This window comes from Solea senegalensis, linkage group LG2 (assembly GCF_019176455.1).
Source record: "Solea senegalensis isolate Sse05_10M linkage group LG2, IFAPA_SoseM_1, whole genome shotgun sequence".
NCBI classification, from domain to species: domain Eukaryota; kingdom Metazoa; phylum Chordata; class Actinopteri; order Pleuronectiformes; family Soleidae; genus Solea; species Solea senegalensis.
The window spans coordinates 34,556,442-34,574,981 of record NC_058022.1 but is presented as its reverse complement, the minus strand read 5'-3'; the positions used below and the strand labels follow the sequence as shown (position 1 = coordinate 34,574,981).

Sequence of the window (18,540 nt, the reverse complement as noted above, 5' to 3'; positions counted from 1 at the left end):
TCGTGTTTTTGGTTCTAAATGTCGGACTCTGACGTGTTTTTGGTTCTAAAAGTCGGATTCTGTCATGTTTTTGGTTGTAAAAGTCGAACTCTGACATGTTTTTGGTTCTAAAAGTCGGACCGTCCTGTTTTTGGTTCTAAATGTCGACTCGGTTTTTGGTTCTAAAACCGTTTTGGTTCTAAAGTCGGTTTTTGGTTCTAAAAGTCGGTTTTTGGTTCTAAAAAGGACTCTGGTGTTTTTGGTTCTAAAAGTCGGATTCTGTCGTGTTTTTGGTTCTAAAAGTCGGATCGTGTCCTGTTTTTGGTTCTAAATGTCGGACTCTGACGTGTTTTTGGTTCTAAAAGTCGGATTCTGGTCGTTTTTGGTTCTAAAAGTCGACTTGGCGGGTTTTGGTTCTAAAAGTCGGACTCTGTCGTGTTTTTGGTTCTAAAAGTCGGACTCATGGTTTTGTTCTAAAAGTCGGACTCTGTCTTTTTGATTCTAAAAAGTCGGACTGTGTCGGGTTTTGGTTCTAAATGTCGGACTCTGACGGTTTTTGGTTCTAAATGTTGACTCTGTCGTTTTTGGTACCAAAAGTTGGACTCTGTCGTGTTTTTGGTACTAAAAGTCGGACTCTGTCGTGTTTTTGGTTGTAAAAGTCGGACTCTGTTGTGTTCTTGGTTCTAATAGTCGGACTTTGTCAGGTGGTCAGGTTGTGCAGTGAAGACTCTGTGTGGTTTTTGGGTGAATCCGTGGTTGCTGTCTGGTTGTGAATCCACTCCAGGTAGTTGGACACGCGGGTGTAGATGCCGTAGTTGCCCGGTCGGGCGCAGCCTTTGCCCCAGCTCACGATGCCCAGGAGGAATGCAGTCTTCTTGTACAGCGTGACTAAGGGGCCCCCGCTGTCGCCTTTACACGAGTCCTGCTGGCCCTCGATGTATCCGGCACAGAACATGTTGTCGGTGAGCACCACGCCGCTCTCTTCCATGCACTGCTGCGTGCGGATCCGTGGCACCGTCAGGCGTCGCAGGATGGTGGAGGTGGGCCCGTGCTCCGCCCTCCTCCCCCAGCCGCTCACTGTGTGCAGGTTAACTGCCCACAGGTCGCGCTCGGCCAGCGGGCGAGTGGGCAAGCAGGCCGGGACCGTGTACGTTGTGTATACGATTGGCGCGGCCAAGCGCAGGAGTGCGATGTCGTTATCTGCCGTACGTTTGACGTACTCCTCGTGCATGATGATCTGGGCGACCTGGATGAACTGCTCCGTTCCCTCGTTCAACTCTGTGTTGTGTTCACCTGAGCATGGAGAAAAGTCGCAATTCATATCCACGTCAATGTTTAACAAATGGTTTTCTTACCATTAGTAACTTATCAACAACTTTATCGTCCTGTTTGTGATTTTATACTTTTGAGCGTGGCCTAGAGTACAGAAGGAAGGCTCCGCCCATTTTCATCACATTTTTACCTGCCACCACCTTGACGAACTGAGGTTCTAGGTTCTCCATACAGTGAGACGCCGTGAGGATCCATGTGGGATTGAAGATGACTCCACCACAGAAACCTTTCCCTTTTTCCACCAACAGAACCTGAAACACAAACGTTTGTTTTCCTCCACGTTTGAGCAGCTTAAACGTCCCATGTTGTCCCTGTGGTTGTGGACCCTCGTACCTGCCAGGGACATTCACCTTTGGGACACTCTGTTCCTCCCACTATTCGAGCTCGAGGGTCAAGCTGCTGATTTTTGTTTTTACCGTGGCGGACGGGCACCATGCCGCACGCCAGCGACCCTGAAACAAAAACACGTGACTTTTCACAAATGTGCCGTCCCACAGGGGTCAATACTCAGGACGCTGTTTTTTTCTACTGATGATACAAATGCAATTAATCAAAGAGGATCAGTCGATGTTTTTAAACAGACAGAATATTGGATTAGGATAATCGGATTAACCATAATAACCATAGTAACTTTGTTGCCTGACCTTGTGCCACACAGCTCCGCCCATCAGTGGCCAGGAAGTAGCCATCCGCACACGAGCAGTTTAACTTTTGCCCTCCGTCGTCTTCATCGCAGAAATGTTCGCAGCCTCCGTTCTCCAGCAGGCAGGAGGTGGCGATGGCGAGTGTGTCTGTTCAGAACACAAGCAAACTCCCCCTACAGGTCACTGCAGGAACTTCATCAACATGACTGTGATAAGCTGTCTTTTAACTAAACATATATTCAGGTTTATGAAGTTATTAATTCATACATTATGCTATGAAGCTACCGCTAACGTTAACTAACACTTAAGTAAAGCCTTAAGTAAGTTGTCTTTGTTTTGTGCGATGGTCTCACCAAGCTCACAGGCGACGCCGCTGAACTGCGGTAAACAGAAGCAGGCGTACGAAGAATCCTGGGAGGAGCAGGTGCCGCCGTTCAGACAGGGATGAGACGCACAACTGTTCGGAACTAAAGAAGAGAGAGAATTCGAGCAATTAGCAGACCTTGGTGACGTGAAAGGAAAATTGCATGTCTTACCATTGTACGTCTTCCAGAACTCGTCCTGAAGGACAAACAAAAATAGGACACCCATGATTCTCAGTGACAAATGTTAGCATAAACAGATTAGCGTGTTTCTCTGGAGTCGGACCGTGGTCTCGGTGTGTTCAAAGACTTCGCGTGCCTCCTCGTATGAACATGTTTCCTCCAGACACTCCCTCTTCAGATCGCCCATCTGCAGCTCCTCCAAAAAGCCCGAGTTGTAGCGGCGAGTCCGGACCAGGACGCCATGAGCCCGGTCTGGACCCAGGAAGACTACCAAAGAAAGTGTTCATGGTTCTAAGAAGATATATCTCACTGGCTTCGTGTAAACATCAACATGCTGAACAGCTGGCAAGCATGGACATGCTAGCACAGAGCAGCTAACACAGTAGCTGGATGTTAGCGTGTCCTCACCTGACGCCGGCTGACAGACGTGGACAAGGAAGAGAGAGATGAAGATGAGTCTCATGGTCTTTGTCCTGCTGCTGCTGCTGTTACTGCTGCTGCTGCTGTTACTGCTGTTGTTGCTGCTGCTGCTGTTACTACTGCTGCTGCTGCTGCTGTTGCTGCTGCTGCTGCTGCTTGTCAATGATCTTCTTGAGTCCAGATCAGAGGTCAAACTCTCAAACGCAAACAAACACATGTCAGATGTGACCTTGGCTCTCTCATGAAAACCTTCTCTAAAGTTTTTGTCGTCATCGACACATTTAAAATAATGTGATTAAAGGGACATTTCAGGGTTTCTGACTGTGCTGTGAGTGCCCCCTGCTGTCAGTGACTGACTGTTCCAACAGGAAACTGAAGTTGGTAAACCACACACACACACACTCACACTTCACTGTGTGAAATCCAATGTTCACATTTGACAATGGCAAAACTCCTCCAGACTTGCCACCCAAAACCAGTGAAGTCCTTTCCTCTCTGAAGTTCTGGCCCACAACAGTTCTCCGGAGACTTCTCAATTTGGACACCTCCAAGGCCAATGGTCCAGATAGAATATTGGCAAAATGCGGCCCTGAACTAGCCCCAGCACTAGCCAAACTATTCCAGATCTCTCTTGGTTCTCAGACAGTTCCCTCGGAATGGAAAGCTGCCCATGTGATAACTGTACCTGAAAAGGTAAACAAGAAAGATCCTTCCAACTATAGGCCCATATCATTGCTGCCGATAATATCATAAGTCATGGAAAGTATGGAAAGATATTAAGAAAGCCTTGGATCGGGTATGGCACTGTGGTCTTTTGTCCAAGCTGACTTCCTTTGGCATTCATGGTGACCTGTATGGTTGGATTTCTTCTTTCCTGGCTGACAGACGTCAATCTGTTGTACTAGACGGGTTTACCTCTTCATCTTTGCCCATAACTGCCGGAGTTCCACAAGGCAGTGTCTTGGGGCCCTTACTTTTCCTGATCTTCATTGATGACCTTGCATCACACTTGAAGAATGACCTACACCTATTTGCGGATGATTCAACTCTACACGTCATTATAAAAAACCCTGGCCTGAGAAACACATGTGCTGCGAGCCTACAATGTCATCTGGACAAAATAGACAAGTGGGCCTCAGACTGGTGTATAACATTCAACGCATGATTATGAGCAGGAAATGAGAACTGTCCCATCCTCCTCTCTACTTCATGAACGAAGAGCTAAAGCCAACACAGAGTATTACTCTTCTCTGTGTCTCCATCACCAACACTCTAACCTGGACTCCTTTCACACAGCTAGGAGGTTATATATCCTTGGACGCCCCAGAGACCTTCTCGCTATTAAGGCTCGGATAACAGTATAGAAGGCGTAGATCGGTCCCCTCATGGAATATGCTTCCCCAATATGGAGTAGAGCTGGAACAACAGCTCTAAACCTACTACTGGCACATCTTCCTGCAACCCTCTGAGGAACTCCCAAGAATCCTGCCGACACAAGCAACTGGATTTACCCCGATCAACTACAAGTGGTCACCCACACCTCGTCAATGTCCTAAGATCCAACTCTCAGCTTCATTTATCTTCATATGAACCAAGAACAGGCAGACTGTGGAACACAGTCCCAGCCTCAGGTTTCCCTGCAGTTACCAGAGTCCTCTTTAATTCGTCTTAGGTTTATCTCATTGTATGTACATGAGTAATTGAGGTGATGACAATGTGAAAGTAATCTCGCGGCGAGATTGTGATGTGATACATTCTGTTTTATTCTCATTAGATCAGTCTGTATCATTTTATTTACTCATACGAGTCACCAGGCTAACACCAGGCTCCTGCTGAATCATATTAAAAACAAAAAGTGACCACACGAGGCAGCAGAGTGTGTTGATCATGTGACATAGACATCTTAGACTTAAAGTGAATCAGATTTAATGGGCGAAGTCTTTTAATCAGTGATTTAAATCAGTTTCTCTCTGAAAACAAAGACATTTTAAATGTGAGTGATCATGTGATCAAGTGATCAGTGACGCTCGGCTTCAGCCTGTAGACATGTTGTCTCTGATCCACTCCAGGAAGTTGCTGACTTTGGTGTAGACCCCGTACATATTCTGGTTGGCGCAGCCTTTTCCCCAGCTCACCACGCCCGTCAGGAACCAGGTCTTCTTGTAGCGGGTCACCAGCGGGCCGCCGCTGTCGCCCTCACAGGCGTCCTGGTGGCCCGTCCTGTAGCCGGCACACAGCATGTTCCTGGTGATGTTCAGGCCGGTGTGGAGGCGACACTCCTGCAGAGGAACCCTGGGTAGCACCAGGCGCTGCAGGAACCGTGACGGAGGACCGAACTGGGCCAGGCGGCCCCAGCCAGACACAGTGGAGTGGCGGACAGTGGCCAGTGTCCGCACGAAGGTGCTGTTCAGGGCGGGGAGACACACGGGAACCACGTGCAGTCCTAGCTTGACAGAGCGGTGAAGCTTCATCAGCGCCAGGTCGCTGTCAGAGCTCGACTGATTATAACCCGGGTGGACCAGAACCCTGAGGACCCGGCGACGCTGCTCGGTCTTCTCCTCCTCCAGACGATCGTGTTCACCTGCAGAGGACAGTGTTTATCACAACACAACACACAACACACAACACACAACAACATAACACAACACATGACACAACACAACACACATGACACAACACAACACATGACACACAACACAACACACACAACACACAACACACAACACACAACACACAAGACACAACACACAAGACACACACTCACCCACAGTGACGTGGAACACAGCAGCAGGTTTCCTCCACACACAGTGAGCCGCGGTCAGAACCCACAGCTCTGACAGGACGATGGCTCCACACGTGTAAATGTTACGCTCCGTCAGCAGAGCCTGAACACAAGCACATCACCACGGTTACCGCTGCCACCACGGTCACCGCCGTCACCACGGTTACTGCCAACTTGGCTCGTTACCGGAGGGTTGGAGTCCCCACCCGTGAGCAGAGCATTAGGACCTACCTGCCACGGACAGTGTCCTTTGGGGCATATTTTGCCGTTAACGACCCGCGGGGCAAAGTGTAGCTGTGGTCTCCCACAGGCGCCACCGTCTGGACAAAGAGAGAACGTCATCATGTTTCAGTCTTCAAACAGACGCTGAGAACACGCCCCTCTCTGACCTCTGACCTTCAGGGAGACAGCTGCTGTTGTCCCGGTCTAGTTTGTGTCCCTGAGCACAGAAGCAGATGAAGGACTGATCTGGATCATCTCTGCAGAAATGTTCACAGCCTCCGTTTCTATAGCGACAGCCTTTCACCGTGGATCGCACTGAAACACACACACACTGATGAACCTGAGCCGCGACCTCTGACCCACCACCGCCAGCTCCTCCCACCTTTGTCACAGTTGTAACCATGGAAACGAGGCGGACACTTGCAGACGTAGGTGTCGACGTGTCGAGTGCAGGTCGCTCCGTTCTTACACGGCGACGACAGGCAGTGATCCACCGCTGCACACAGGAAGCACATACACACACATGACTCTCACACAAGCCACAGGTCAGAGGTCGAGGGTCAGAGGTCGTACCTGTGTATGTTCTCCAGAACGCCTCCTGTAACCACAGAGAAACAAGTCTGCTTTAAAACTGATGGACGAGGGCGGGGACATGGACATGGACATAGATATAAGCTGTGTCCCAGTCCAGGGACTGGACCCTACGGAGTGTGGATTTGTCAGCCGGATGTCGTCAAAATGTTTCACAGCGCAGCAACGTACATAATGTATAATGTACATTATAAACACTATGTACGTAATGTACACAATGTATATAATGTACATAGTGTAGAGCTGGCAAGTGTCGTCTACCGCCTGCCATAATAATAATAAGAAGAAGAAGGTGGCGTAACCAGGAGGTCGGTAGACTGGACCGCCTCATTTCGCAGCGCTTGACTTTTGTTCCCTACGGAGTGCGCGGTTGACGGAGTCATATCCTCCGTCGACCTCCGTAGGGTCCAGTCCCTGGATTGGGACACGGCTACAGACGTGGATGTGGACGTAGACGAGGATGTGGATGAGGACTCACCAGCTGCTGCGGCAGAGACAGAATCTCTTTGGCCTCCTCGTACGAACACTTCTCCTCCAGACATTCGCGCTCCAGATTTCCTGTCTTCAGCTCCTCAAACAGGAAGTTGGCGCGACGACTGCGGTGCAAGTAGGCGGTGGCCTGAGGTCGACTCACAAACATTGTTTCATCGGTCACTAGAGGGAGCACACGTGCAGTCATGCTCATTTAATGATCACAGAAAACGTTCAAGCTCCGCCTCCTTCAGGTCTGCCCCCAACTCAAGCTGCGGTCACATGACAAGTTTACCAACAAACGCTAACCAACACTAACTAAAACTAACCAAAAAAAACAGTTAACCAAAACCAGATAACCAAAACTAACCAAATAACTAAACTTACTAAAATTGAAAAAAAACATTTTCTTTAACTGAAATAAAAAATAAAAAGTTAAAGAGTTAATAAAGATAACTAACTGAAACTGAGCTCTGTTTATAAAAGTAACTAAACTAATTTGTTTTAGTTATTCGGTTGGTTAATACTTTTAGTTAGTTTTGGTTATTTGTAGTTATTTGGTTAGTTTTGTTTTTAGGTTAGTTTTAGTTATTTGGTTATTTGTAGTTATTTGGTTAGTCTTGTGTTTAGGTTAGTTTTATTTGTTTGGTTAGTTTTAGTTGTTTGTTAGTTTTTGTTATTTATTTAGTTTTAGTTATTTGGTTAGTTTTTGTTATTTGGTTAGTTTTAGTTATTTATTTAGTTTTAGTTATTTGGTTAGTTTTTATTTTTAGTAAGTTTTAGTTGTTTGGTTAGTTTTTGTTATTTGGTTAGTTTTGTTTTTTGGTTAGTCTTAGTTATTTGGTTAGTTCTAGTTATTTAGTTATTTGGTTAGTTTTTTACTTTTAACACCAGGCTGCAGCTCTGTTGCTAGGCAACAGCGGCACTGTCTCAAGGAGGCGGGGCCAGAACTGCGCTAAAAGTCAGATAACAGATGTTGAGCACTAGCATGCTAGCACCTGAATCATGACACATGGATGCTGAGGACACTGTACATTCTGTTGTCTCACACAGAGGACAGATGGACAGAGGACAGATGAAGAAGAATACTACATGGAGGACTGACCTTTAGGAAGCCCAGTGCATGCTGGGAGAGAGGCGATGAGGATCTGTACGATAAAGAGACGCCGTGTCTGTCCACTGACAGACGCCATGTTTGTTCTGAAGGGATCAAAGGTCAAAGTCCAGCACATGTCCTCCAGCGTGTCCACTCTCTCTCTCTGGCTGCTTATCACACCAGACGTCACTTTTTGGTTGGAAGTGGGCGGGGCTTTGTGAAGTCAATCCCTTCTCGCACCAATCAGAGACGGGTTTGAGACGAAGTGAAAGACTCGAGACATTTGTTTACAGTTATTTCATCTTTTTAACGTCGCTGTCCTCCGTCCACTCAGGAGACAGACGTCTCAACGCTGCCCTCTACAGTCCAGAGTCCTGAATCACAGACATCTGCTCTGTTTACACACATGTGATGACAAAGAGTTTATGTTTAAACACAGATGGAGAAGAATCGAGTGATTTTTGGAGCAGTTTATTAGAAAACACTTCAGAGGATCACGAGGTTCTACACTTCAGAGGATCCACACACTTCACAGGATCACACACACTCACACACTCTTGTTCTGGGGATTTAAATGTTAAACTTCCTTGTGTTTGTAAACAGGAAGTTGAAACTCCTCCCCCTCTCCTGCAGGGGGCATCCTCTTCAGGATGTCGGGGACAAAGTCCCGAGCGTCTCTCAGCTCGTCCTTCCACCGCTGAGGGATGCCGCCCCCGGTGAAGGCCCCGCCTGCTCCCAGCAGCGCTCCCAGCGCCGCCCCGCGGTTACAGTTCTCACCTGCAGGGGGAGGACGAGCAGGATGAGCAGCTGTGATGTGAACTTTTACGTTTACAAAGGAAGACAAACCTCCACAGTTGGTGTTGGTGAGGATTCCTGCTGCGACGTCGTCGTGAAACTCGTGTGCAAGGAAGAACAGGCTGCACAGCGCACCTGTCAATCACACATGTCAGACTTTCACAATAAAACCACTTCACATTTCTGCTGCTTCACAACAAAAGCACACCTCTGACCTTTGGTGTAGCAGGCCAGACCGAGGCGGCTCACGGCGCTCTGATGCACCTGCAGTTTGTCCTCAGACCGCGCAGCACACCTGCCACACAAACACACTGCCTCAGGCTCTTATTCTGAAAAGTCTGCAGGAAGTCAGTTTAAGTTTCTACGACATCGATGTCACTTCTTTATCTCACCGTGAGACACACGTCTGTAAACCACACCCACGCACGCACGCACACAGACACACGCACGCACGCACACAGACACACACACAGACACACACACTCTCTCACACACACACACAGAGACACACACACACTCTCACACACACATTCAGACACACACAGACGTCTTTCCTTGGGTCCAACAGGCTTTTATTGTGAAAAGCTGATGGACAGCGGTACCTGGCGGCCGTGTGGCTGTAGCTTTGACAGACGTCCCACACATCCAGTGTCCTCAGAGCGCGCTCGGCCTGCTCGCGCACGCCGGCGCCCCCTAGCACGGCGTGCAGCGCGCGGCTGTAGATGGAGACGTACTCAGGAACTCTGGGGTGAGGATGAGTGAGCTTCACAAAGTCCACTGCAGCACTGACCTGAGGACAGAGGACGCACCCGTCAACGACCACGAGGACTTCTCAGCTGCGTCTCTGAGAGACAAACTCACCGCCTGCTGCTCATTGGCCGAAGCTGACAGGAGAACGAAGGGGAGGATCATGGGAAGGCAACCGATGGCGTCCAGCTGACTGTCAGAGGACGAGGAGCTCGTCTTCAGTTTGGACCGTTTCTCTGCAAACGTCAACACCTGAGGACAACAAGGACACACAGAGGACAGAGAGGACACTGTGAAGCAGGAGTCTGAAGCAGCGGTCATGTGACGGGTGCGTTGGATTTACTTGACTGGGCGAGGTGGGTCTGCTGTCCTGCCAGTCTGAGAAGAAGGAGCGGTGGACGGACTCGGCGTAGGTGTCTCTGTGGCTGTGGGGCGTGGTCAGGAAGTGGACGTAGTCTGACAGGACGGCAGCTCGAGCGTCTCGCTGAGAGACATCGGTGAACCCGCCACAGACGAGCGTCCGGGCAGCTCGGAGGGCACAGAGGACATTCAGGGTGTTTTCACCCGCCTGAAGACCTGAAGCCACCAGAGGGACAGAGAGACCACATTCAAGGACTGTCCCTTTAAATCCCACAAGCTCACCGCGTGCTGGTGACCAGCGTTACCGTGGTGATAGTGGACGGAGCCACTGGACGTTGTCCACAGGTGCAGTTTATCGTGGAGGATGACGCTGCCGACCACAGGGGGGCGCTTTTGTCCAGACGTCCATGTGGTTCTTCCACTACCAGCTGCTCCGAGAGACAACGTGAGACAACGAGGACACGTTAGCTACATACCACTCACAGGTGAGCTGGAGACCAGTGTTGGACAGGTTATTGGACATGTTTACATACCGGTGTTGGACAGACTGAGGATGCTGGACGGATGTCTCTCTCTGGGGGAGTTGAACCCTGATATCCAGCCTCTGAAGTCTGTCCTGATGTCCTGGACGTCGTAGTACCAGTGGACAGGCATGGACATGGAGTCAGCTGCACACATCGTCCACAGAGCTTCACTCACCGCCCGGCGCACCTGAGACATGTCCCCTGAGGACGAGGAGGGACAACAGTGTTTGTTTGTGTCTGGTTTAATGGACACAGGGACATCTGGTGGCAGAGGACACACATTACAACCAGTTATTTTTATAAATAACGTGTCATTTTTTAACTCTTAGCTTCATGTTCACTTCAGTTTGTGTCACTGCATCTGATCACTCATTCACCAGAGTTCATCCACTCATTCATTCACTCATTCATTCATTCATTGGTGTTAAAAGGTGAATTAAAGTGATCGCACCTGTCATTGACTCCGTCCTCTTCTCTTCTTAAATAACTCTCTCACCCTTTCACGCTTTCGTAAGCTCACGATTATAAAACCACCGGAAGTTACCGCGAGCAGCACTTTCAGCGTAAAACTCTCACGTTCAACCCGGAAACGGCCTTTAAGCGTTTCCGAACAAGTGATTGTGTAGCGCGTTGTTTGTGTCACGCTGTTATTTTAACTTTAATAAGCAACTTATTATCATAAATGCGAAGTTGTTGGCACTTCGTACCAGGTGCGGCAGTACGGTGGTCGACGGGGGTCCGTTTTTGTTTCGCTTTTTATCTTACCTCTGTGTAATCTCTCCGCGTCACTGTCAGGCACTAAACACACAAACATGACACTTTAACGTGTTGTTTTTAGATAATTGTCAAAGACGAAACACAGTGAATTAGTTTATCTTGTTAATAATCGATAAGTTAAACCTGACGACGGTTCATACACATTTTTGTCTCGTTAAAAACGCGCCTGTGAGACAAAACTCAGGTCATGCTTTAATGTTCCTAGAACTACGGCGGCCGTGACGGAACATGTCATTGCTAACACGTAAATCACTTCATGGACTGTACGGATCAATAAAATAAATGAAACCGTTATATTTATAAAGGATGTGTTTTTGAAACTTTGCGCGTTAGCCGTTAGCTACAGCCGTTAGCTGCCCGGAGGAAGCTACGTGGTTAGCTGCTACACCCACAGCGGATTAGCTCCGGTTTATGTCATGAGAACGTTAACGAAACATTAACGTCTTTGTTTCGTTTATTTGTACGTGTGGGTGTCCTCGCGGCTCACCGCGGTTTTATTAACGTAAACGGTAAAAAAAAACCAAATACTGCTTCTGTTTGTACCTGTGCTAAGTTAGCTGAGTGCTAGCAGGCTAACGCTGCGCTCTGATGGAAACAGAAGCGTCAGATTCTCATGATGTCGGTAAGAAGTTTGGAATTAAATGAATTCGGATTACAGTTTCCCCAGGTCGTGTTTAGATGCGGGTCTGGTTTAATGTGGATTAATTAAGAAGCAAGTAACTGTGTTTTAATGTTAGTTCTGATCAGACTTTTATAAACCTGGACCTGGTCTGATGTGGATTATCAGTCATTTTCTGTGATTTACTGCAAATATTATAAATCTACAGAATACATATTTATTTGTCATGTGACTCGTCTCTTTGTTGTCCTCAGAGCGGGCTCAGAGGTTCTGGGCTGAGCAGGACCTGGATCTGGTCTTTAGCTCCGTGTCTTCGTACCTGGACCACCTGAAGCGAGTCCTGAATAAGAACACAGCAACAGACAAAGGTTTGAGGTTCACTTTATCTGCTTCCTCCTCCTCCTCTGATGATGATGATGAAGAGGTGGTTCCTGTTCTGAGGTGTTTTTTTCCCTCAGAGCTGGTTCAGGCGTTGAAGCTGCTCGAGTGTCTGGACCTGTGTCCGTCTGTCCCGGCTCAGGACCTGTGTCCGTCTGTCCCGGCTCAGGACCTGTGTCCGTCTGTCCCGGCTCAGGACCTGTGTCCGTCTGTCCCAGCTCAGGACCAGTCTGTGGTCCAGGTGGTCATCGGCGCAAGTTCGTTTTAGGCTTTTATTCTGGGTTAGGGTTAGTGGACAACTGTGGACAAAGTGTGATGTTTTTTTGTCTTCCTGCACAGATGAGCTGCAACCTGACTCCTCTACGACAGTCCCCCCCCTACTGCCTCTAATGGTGAGAGTGGTCCAGCAGCGCCCCCTGCAGACAGACAGCAGCAGCCGCTGCCTCCACTGGTCGCCGCCCACACATGCAGCAAGGTACCGCCCCCGACTGCTCCACTGTTCCTAATAAAACGACCCTGGGTTCATGTTGTTGTTGTCGCTCCAGACCTGCCTGCCCAGTTTACCCAGCATGCCTCAGTCCACGCCTCCGTTCTGGGGTCAGAACCCTCTGATGGTGCCGCTGCTCTGCGGCTTCACCAGACTGAGCGCCACCCCGCTGCCGTCGCCTCGTGGCGGAGGGGCGGAGCCTACGCTTCTGGAAGATGTTGTTTACCGAGCACCGTGTGGAAAGAACCTCTGTAACCATGATGACGTGATGCAGTTCCTGTTGGGGACGGAAACGTACGACGTTCTGCAGGTGATGCGTCGCCGTGACGTTCTTCTCCTGGAGCTAATGCTAAGCTAACCGCGATCTGTGCGCCCCCTGCAGGTGGACTTCTTCACCTTTAACCCCATGGTGCAGTTGGACCCGCCCACGCCAGCGGGCCCGCGGCGTCCAGAGCTGGACCTGAGCCGTGGTGCGGAGCCGACGCCAGTGGAGCTGTGCCCGGGCGACGGCGGCGCTCTGCCCGCCGACTTCCGTTACCGTAGAGACCGCTGGCCTCACGGCTGCTTCTTGAGCCGAGGCCCCCTGCTGTTCAACGCCTGCTGCGACTGCACCGACGGCTGCGGCGACCCACGCCGCTGCGCCTGCGCCGCACTGACCAGAGGAGGGTGCCACTACGCCCACCACAGGCTGACCCAGCCCGTCCCCTCAGGGTGAGTCTTCTGTCTGTCATCCTGGACTCTGCAGCTCCCCCTGGTGGCTCTGTCATGTAAATCACCAGGACTGTAATGGCGCATTTCCACCGGCTCTCCTCGCCTCGCCACGGTTTAAGTAGCGTGTCTGTGTGTGTGTCTGTGTGTCAGTGTGTATGAATGTGGTCCGTGGTGCGGTTGCGACCGCGCTCGTTGTCAGAACCGTCTGGTCCAGCGTGGAATCAGAGTCCGCCTCCAGGTTTTCCAGACCTTGGACCGTGGCTGGGGAGTGCGTTGCCGTGACGACCTGGAGCGTGGCACCTTCGTGTGCATCTACGCAGGTGAGGACGAGGTGTGCGTCACATGATGACGATGATATCACATGTGACTGACAGTTGTGATGTTCAGGTTTGATCCTGCAGCGTGTGGCGGCGCCCGCCGAGCCCCCGCCCCCCAAACTGGTGCGCTGCGACCTGCCGTCCGACGACGAGGTGGAGGTCGTCACCGAGTGGCTGGCTCCGCCCGTCCTGGAGGCCCGGAGCAACCTGGTGGAGACCCCGCCCACCTCGCCACCCCTGCACGTCCCAGTGATCCAGAGGCCGAGCGACGGCGGCGCGCAGGTCAGAGGTCGCGGTCACGTGATCACGTGGGCTTTTCTTCGTCCACGCGTCTGAAACACGTTCTCTCTCCTCAGACACTGGGACTGGCTGCACCAGCGCCACCTTCAGGTCACATCAGCACTATCATGGCGGACGGAGGTGACGGAAGTGACCCGTGGAAGCGCGCCGTGAAGCGAGTGGCGGCGCCGGACCATGTTTACTTCCTGGACGCCAGCAGAGAAGGAAACGTGAGCCGCTTCTTCAACGTGAGTCCTGATGACATCATCGGCTCCTGTTAGCGCGTTAGCATGTGTTGACCTTGTTTTGTGTCTCCATGACAACAGCACAGCTGTCAATCAAACCTCTTCATCCAGAATGTCTTCATCGACTGCCATGACCCCGCCTTCCCTGTCCCCGCCTTCTTCACCAGCAGGTGTGTGTGTGTGTTGATGTGTTTCCTGTGTGCAGCGTGTGTGTGTGTGAGTGTTGACGTGTGTTTCCTGTGTGTGTTGACGTGTGTTTCCTGTGTGTGTTGACGTGTGTGTGTGTGTGTGTTGATGTGTGTTTCCTGTGTGCAGCGTGGTGAAAGCCGGTTCTGAGTTAACGTGGAACTACTGTGACAACGCTTTAACGTCCTCGCTGCAGAAACAGGAAGTGGCGTGTCTGTGCGGCAGTGACGATTGCCGGGGCAACTTTATCATCAAGGACAATCTGTGTGACATGTGTGAGGTCAAAGGTCATGGAGCCACTGATTAAACCAGCTGCAGACATCTTCTACTGTAACTCTGCTGCTCTTTTTCTAAATAAATCACTTTTTTAACGAATAAAGAAATCAGTTTGACTCTTATTTTGAAGACTGAACAGTGAAAGCCTAGTATCGTGAAACTTTTACTTTGAAAAGCTGTATGTGACGTTTACCAAGATGACTTCCTGTTGGGAGTACGACTGTTTTCATTAGAACGGAATCAACTTCTTGTTGGACAAATGACTTTTGTTTTGAAGTGTTGCACAAAATAACTTCCTGTTGGAGTTTTTTTTCTTGTTTATTGATAACGATTGAGCTTTTATTTTGTAATTCTGTAATTGCTTAAAACTAAAATAACTTCCTGTTGAGGTTTTTTTCTCAACATTTCAATTCAGCTTTTGCTTTGAAATTCCTACGCGGCGTTACCAAGAAAGCACTTCCCCGTGGACTCGTCACGCCTATTATTGGTGACGTTTAAGCCGGAAGTGGTGTCGGCGTTTATTTTGAAACTTCAGACCGGAAAAGGTGGGTTGTTTATATCGCGTCTCTCCTGGTTCTTCTGACCGAGTGTTTATGCTCTTCTGAGGCCGACCATGAGCGCTGCTGTGCGGCCTGTGACTTCTCTCCTCCTCGGCCTCCTCTGGGCCTCTTCCGCCTCTGCCTCGGAGTTTTCGCGGCTCCGAATCCCGCCTCACGAGCAGGTGGCCCGGGTCGCCCGCTTCATCTCGCACCGGTGTGACTGGGCCTCCATGGCCACCATCTCCAGCCACGAACAGGTGGCGGGTCAGCCGTTCTCCAACGCCTTCTCAGTGAGTGACGGCCCGCTGGGCTCCAGCTCCGGGGTTCCGTACATGTACCTGACCCGGATGGAGGTCTCCGTGCAGGACCTGGAGGTAGGACTGACCCGGGAAGTTTCCTTGACTTTCTGTCAAGTTTTATCTTAATTCAGTCACTTTTCTGCTAAAGGTTTGGTTTTTGCTGAACCTCATTGACAAAGCAGAGCATTTAAGGAACAACAGTCACTTTTATAAGTGAATTGAAGTGAATTTGTATAATTCTGCTCTTAAATAAATCTGCTGGAAGAACTTGAAAATCCCGTTCAGCTCACAAACACAGTCCGATTTTTGTTTTCGTATTCTGAAGTGCCACCAGGGGGAGCTGCATATTGCCAGTCACTCCAGAACTTGATGATTTAGATTATAATGAATACTGTTATTTATGTTACATTATGTTACTGTAAGTTTTTATCACATTCTTTGAGATGTAAGTCATGTTATTAGTGACATTAGTGACAGTTACATCATGAACAGCTGCGGTCATCTGATAAAAACGTCATGTGACTTAAACAGTGAGAGTCAGTGAGCGTGTGTGTGCATGCACAAACTGCTGCGTCACTGTGTGTGTGTGTGCGTGCGCGCGTGTGCACAAACTGCTGCGTCACTGTGTGTGTGTGTGTGTGTGCGTGCGCGCGCGCGTGCACAAACTGCTGCGTCACTGTGTGTGCGTGCACGACTGCTGCGTCATCGCTCTTCGATAAACAGTTTTACAGAGTGAGCAGTTATTTTTGAAAAGGAAATTAAACTGAAAACTGTGTGTGTGTGTGTGTGTGTGTGTGTGTGCGCGTGCTGCCCCCTGCAGGTGAACCCGTCAGCGTCTCTGTCCATGTCTCTCGCTCAAACAGATTACTGTCGTCAGCACAGGTTTGACCCTCAGAGTCCTCTGTGCGCTCGCGTCATCCTGTCTGGATCTGTCATGCAGGTACACACACACACACACAGCTGTAGTCTGAGCAGTCACATGACTTCACTTCCTCTTCCTGCTGTCGTCCAGGTGAACGGGACGGAGGCGGAGTTTGCGAAGAAGTCTCTGTTCAGTCGACACCCGGAGATGATCGACTGGCCGACGGATCATAACTGGTTCTTCTCCAAGTTCAACATCACACAGGTACCACTGCGATCTTTGTTACGATGTTTGTTTCAATCATTATTACAATCTTAATTACGATTATTATTATGATCTTTATTACGATCTTTATTACGATCATTGTTATGATCTTTGTTACGGTCTTTGTTATGATTATTGTTGTGATCTTTTTTACGATCATTATTACGATCTTTGTTACGAACATTATTACAGTCTTTGTTACGATGTTTGTTTCAATCATTATTACGATCTTTATTACTATCTTAATTACGATCATTGTTATGATCTTTGTTAAGAAAATTGTTACGATCTTTATTACGATCATTGTTATGATCTTTATTACGAACATTATTACAGTCTTTGTTACGAACATTATTACAGTCTTTGTTACGATGTTTGTTTCAATCATTATTACGATCTTTATTACTATCTTAATTACGATCATTGTTATGATCTTTGTTAAGAAAATTGTTACGATCTTTGTTATGATCTTAGTTATGATCTTTATTACGATCATTGTTATGATCTTTATTACAATCATTATTACGATCTTTGTTACGAACATTATTACAGTCTTTGTTACGATGTTTGTTTCAATCATTATTACAATCTTTATTACGATCATTGTTATTTTCCGATAACGATGATTTGAAAACACTGTCACAGCTGGTGATGACGTCATCACAGGTTAACTCCTCCCCCTGTGTTTCAGGTGTGGGTGCTGGATTATTTCGGCGGAGTAAAGATCGTAACTCCAGGCGAATATTTCCAGGCGTCGCCGTACAGGAAGTACCTGTGACGTCAGAGACGCTGTTTCCTGACGTCCACAACTCTTCACTGTTCAGTCTGTTTAAAAACCAATCGATCAATAAAGTTGTGTTAAAACAGAATGAACATGTGGCTCTAAAGTGATCACATGATGAGAATTTAATGTCAAACAAATCAGATTTTCATGAATTCAGTTTTGACGTTTTTTCTTTTTAAATGAACAGAAACAGAATGTGTAGGTGTGACAGTCACATTATAAATGTGTGTGTGTTTATGTGGTGTGCAGTGTTAGGGTTTGACCACAGGGGGCACTGTTAACTTTCTAAAAAAACATGATGGCATTAAAAAAGTGTACATTTGCATTTTATCTAGAAAAGTTTAAGTTTAATCTGAAAATATTTAATTCTGCACACAGAAACGCAGAATATGTAATGTAGACAAATGTACATCCCATAATTCCAACCTTTTCAAACTAAACCATTTCTGCCCTTTGAGCTGAAATATTCAACCAATGTGACGTTTGATTTGTATAAATAAAGTTTTGAAAAACATTGTTGTTTTTCTGTAAAAATCACACATGTCCACTATATATGTCCACTATATATGTACACTATATATGTACATATATATGTATGTACCCTATATATTTACATATATATGTATGTACCCTATATATTTACATACACGTATGTACATATATAGTGTACACACATATACACAATATATATGTACATACATATATATGTATGTACCCTATATATGTACATACACGTACATGTATGTACATATATGTACATACATATATAGTGTACCCTATATATTTACATACACGTACATGTATGTACATATATGTATGTACACTATATATGTACATATATAGTGTACATATGTACATACATATATGTACATACATATATATGTTTCTACACAAATGTACTACATTTGTGTAGAAACATGAACAAAGACTGTCTTCGTGTGTGTGTGTGTGTGTGTGTGTGTGTGTGTCACCTGTCACAGTAGCATCTCACCACTTCCTGTTCCACTTT

At 48.0% G+C, this 18,540-nt stretch overlaps 5 protein-coding genes across 9 annotated transcripts; 2 read left to right on the top strand and 3 right to left on the bottom strand.

Moving 5' to 3' along the window:
• Positions 1 to 363: 363 nt before the first annotated feature.
• Positions 364 to 2,986, bottom strand: f7 (coagulation factor VII). 3 transcript variants are annotated; one of them, XM_044019482.1, is made up of 9 exons: positions 2,909 to 2,986; positions 2,604 to 2,767; positions 2,492 to 2,516; positions 2,309 to 2,422; positions 1,956 to 2,102; positions 1,645 to 1,763; positions 1,442 to 1,562; positions 614 to 1,272; positions 364 to 438 (listed from the first exon to the last, which is right to left on the bottom strand). In XM_044019482.1, the coding sequence occupies exons 1-8, from the start codon at positions 2,961 to 2,963 to the stop codon at positions 680 to 682; spliced, it is 1,338 nt and encodes a 445-aa protein (XP_043875417.1). In that variant the 5' UTR covers positions 2,964 to 2,986; the 3' UTR covers positions 364 to 438; positions 614 to 679. The 3 variants fall into 3 exon arrangements, with proteins under 3 accessions (XP_043875417.1, XP_043875415.1, XP_043875416.1); XM_044019480.1 differs by having other exon boundaries at positions 2,309 to 2,516; XM_044019481.1 differs by lacking the exon at positions 364 to 438 and having other exon boundaries at positions 566 to 1,272; positions 2,309 to 2,516.
• Positions 2,987 to 4,665: 1,679 nt separating this feature from the next.
• Positions 4,666 to 8,466, bottom strand: f7l (coagulation factor VII, like). Its single transcript, XM_044019483.1, has 8 exons — positions 8,092 to 8,466; positions 6,994 to 7,169; positions 6,498 to 6,522; positions 6,307 to 6,420; positions 6,099 to 6,239; positions 5,934 to 6,022; positions 5,685 to 5,805; positions 4,666 to 5,501 (listed from the first exon to the last, which is right to left on the bottom strand). Exons 1-8 carry the CDS (start codon positions 8,216 to 8,218, stop codon positions 4,954 to 4,956), a joined length of 1,341 nt encoding a protein of 446 aa, XP_043875418.1. The 5' UTR covers positions 8,219 to 8,466; the 3' UTR covers positions 4,666 to 4,953.
• Positions 8,467 to 8,537: 71 nt separating this feature from the next.
• Positions 8,538 to 11,025, bottom strand: LOC122765308. Of its 2 annotated transcripts, none has more exons than XM_044019484.1 (9): positions 10,960 to 11,025; positions 10,518 to 10,769; positions 10,290 to 10,412; positions 9,968 to 10,200; positions 9,739 to 9,876; positions 9,480 to 9,667; positions 9,093 to 9,172; positions 8,929 to 9,012; positions 8,538 to 8,859 (listed from the first exon to the last, which is right to left on the bottom strand). In XM_044019484.1, exons 1-9 carry the CDS (start codon positions 10,964 to 10,966, stop codon positions 8,660 to 8,662), a joined length of 1,305 nt encoding a protein of 434 aa, XP_043875419.1. In that variant the 5' UTR covers positions 10,967 to 11,025; the 3' UTR covers positions 8,538 to 8,659. The 2 variants fall into 2 exon arrangements, with proteins under 2 accessions (XP_043875419.1, XP_043875420.1); XM_044019485.1 differs by having other exon boundaries at positions 10,518 to 10,709; positions 10,960 to 11,024.
• An 814-nt stretch (positions 11,026 to 11,839) lies between these two features.
• Positions 11,840 to 14,890, top strand: setdb2 (SET domain bifurcated histone lysine methyltransferase 2). Its single transcript, XM_044019490.1, is given in 12 exon segments — positions 11,840 to 11,907; positions 12,159 to 12,272; positions 12,363 to 12,539; positions 12,622 to 12,659; positions 12,662 to 12,757; positions 12,828 to 13,079; positions 13,152 to 13,480; positions 13,631 to 13,800; positions 13,868 to 14,079; positions 14,154 to 14,324; positions 14,403 to 14,491; positions 14,637 to 14,890. Coding segments are annotated over 12 exon segments (1,860 nt in total). The 5' UTR covers positions 11,840 to 11,873; the 3' UTR covers positions 14,815 to 14,890.
• Positions 14,891 to 15,295: 405 nt separating this feature from the next.
• On the top strand, positions 15,296 to 18,045 carry creg1 (cellular repressor of E1A-stimulated genes 1). Of its 2 annotated transcripts, XM_044019488.1 has the most exons (4): positions 15,301 to 15,696; positions 16,442 to 16,561; positions 16,634 to 16,747; positions 17,439 to 18,045. In XM_044019488.1, the coding sequence occupies exons 1-4, from the start codon at positions 15,397 to 15,399 to the stop codon at positions 17,523 to 17,525; spliced, it is 621 nt and encodes a 206-aa protein (XP_043875423.1). In that variant the 5' UTR covers positions 15,301 to 15,396; the 3' UTR covers positions 17,526 to 18,045. The 2 variants fall into 2 exon arrangements, with proteins under 2 accessions (XP_043875424.1, XP_043875423.1); XM_044019489.1 differs by lacking the exon at positions 16,442 to 16,561 and having other exon boundaries at positions 15,296 to 15,696.
• Positions 18,046 to 18,540: the final 495 nt, after the last annotated feature.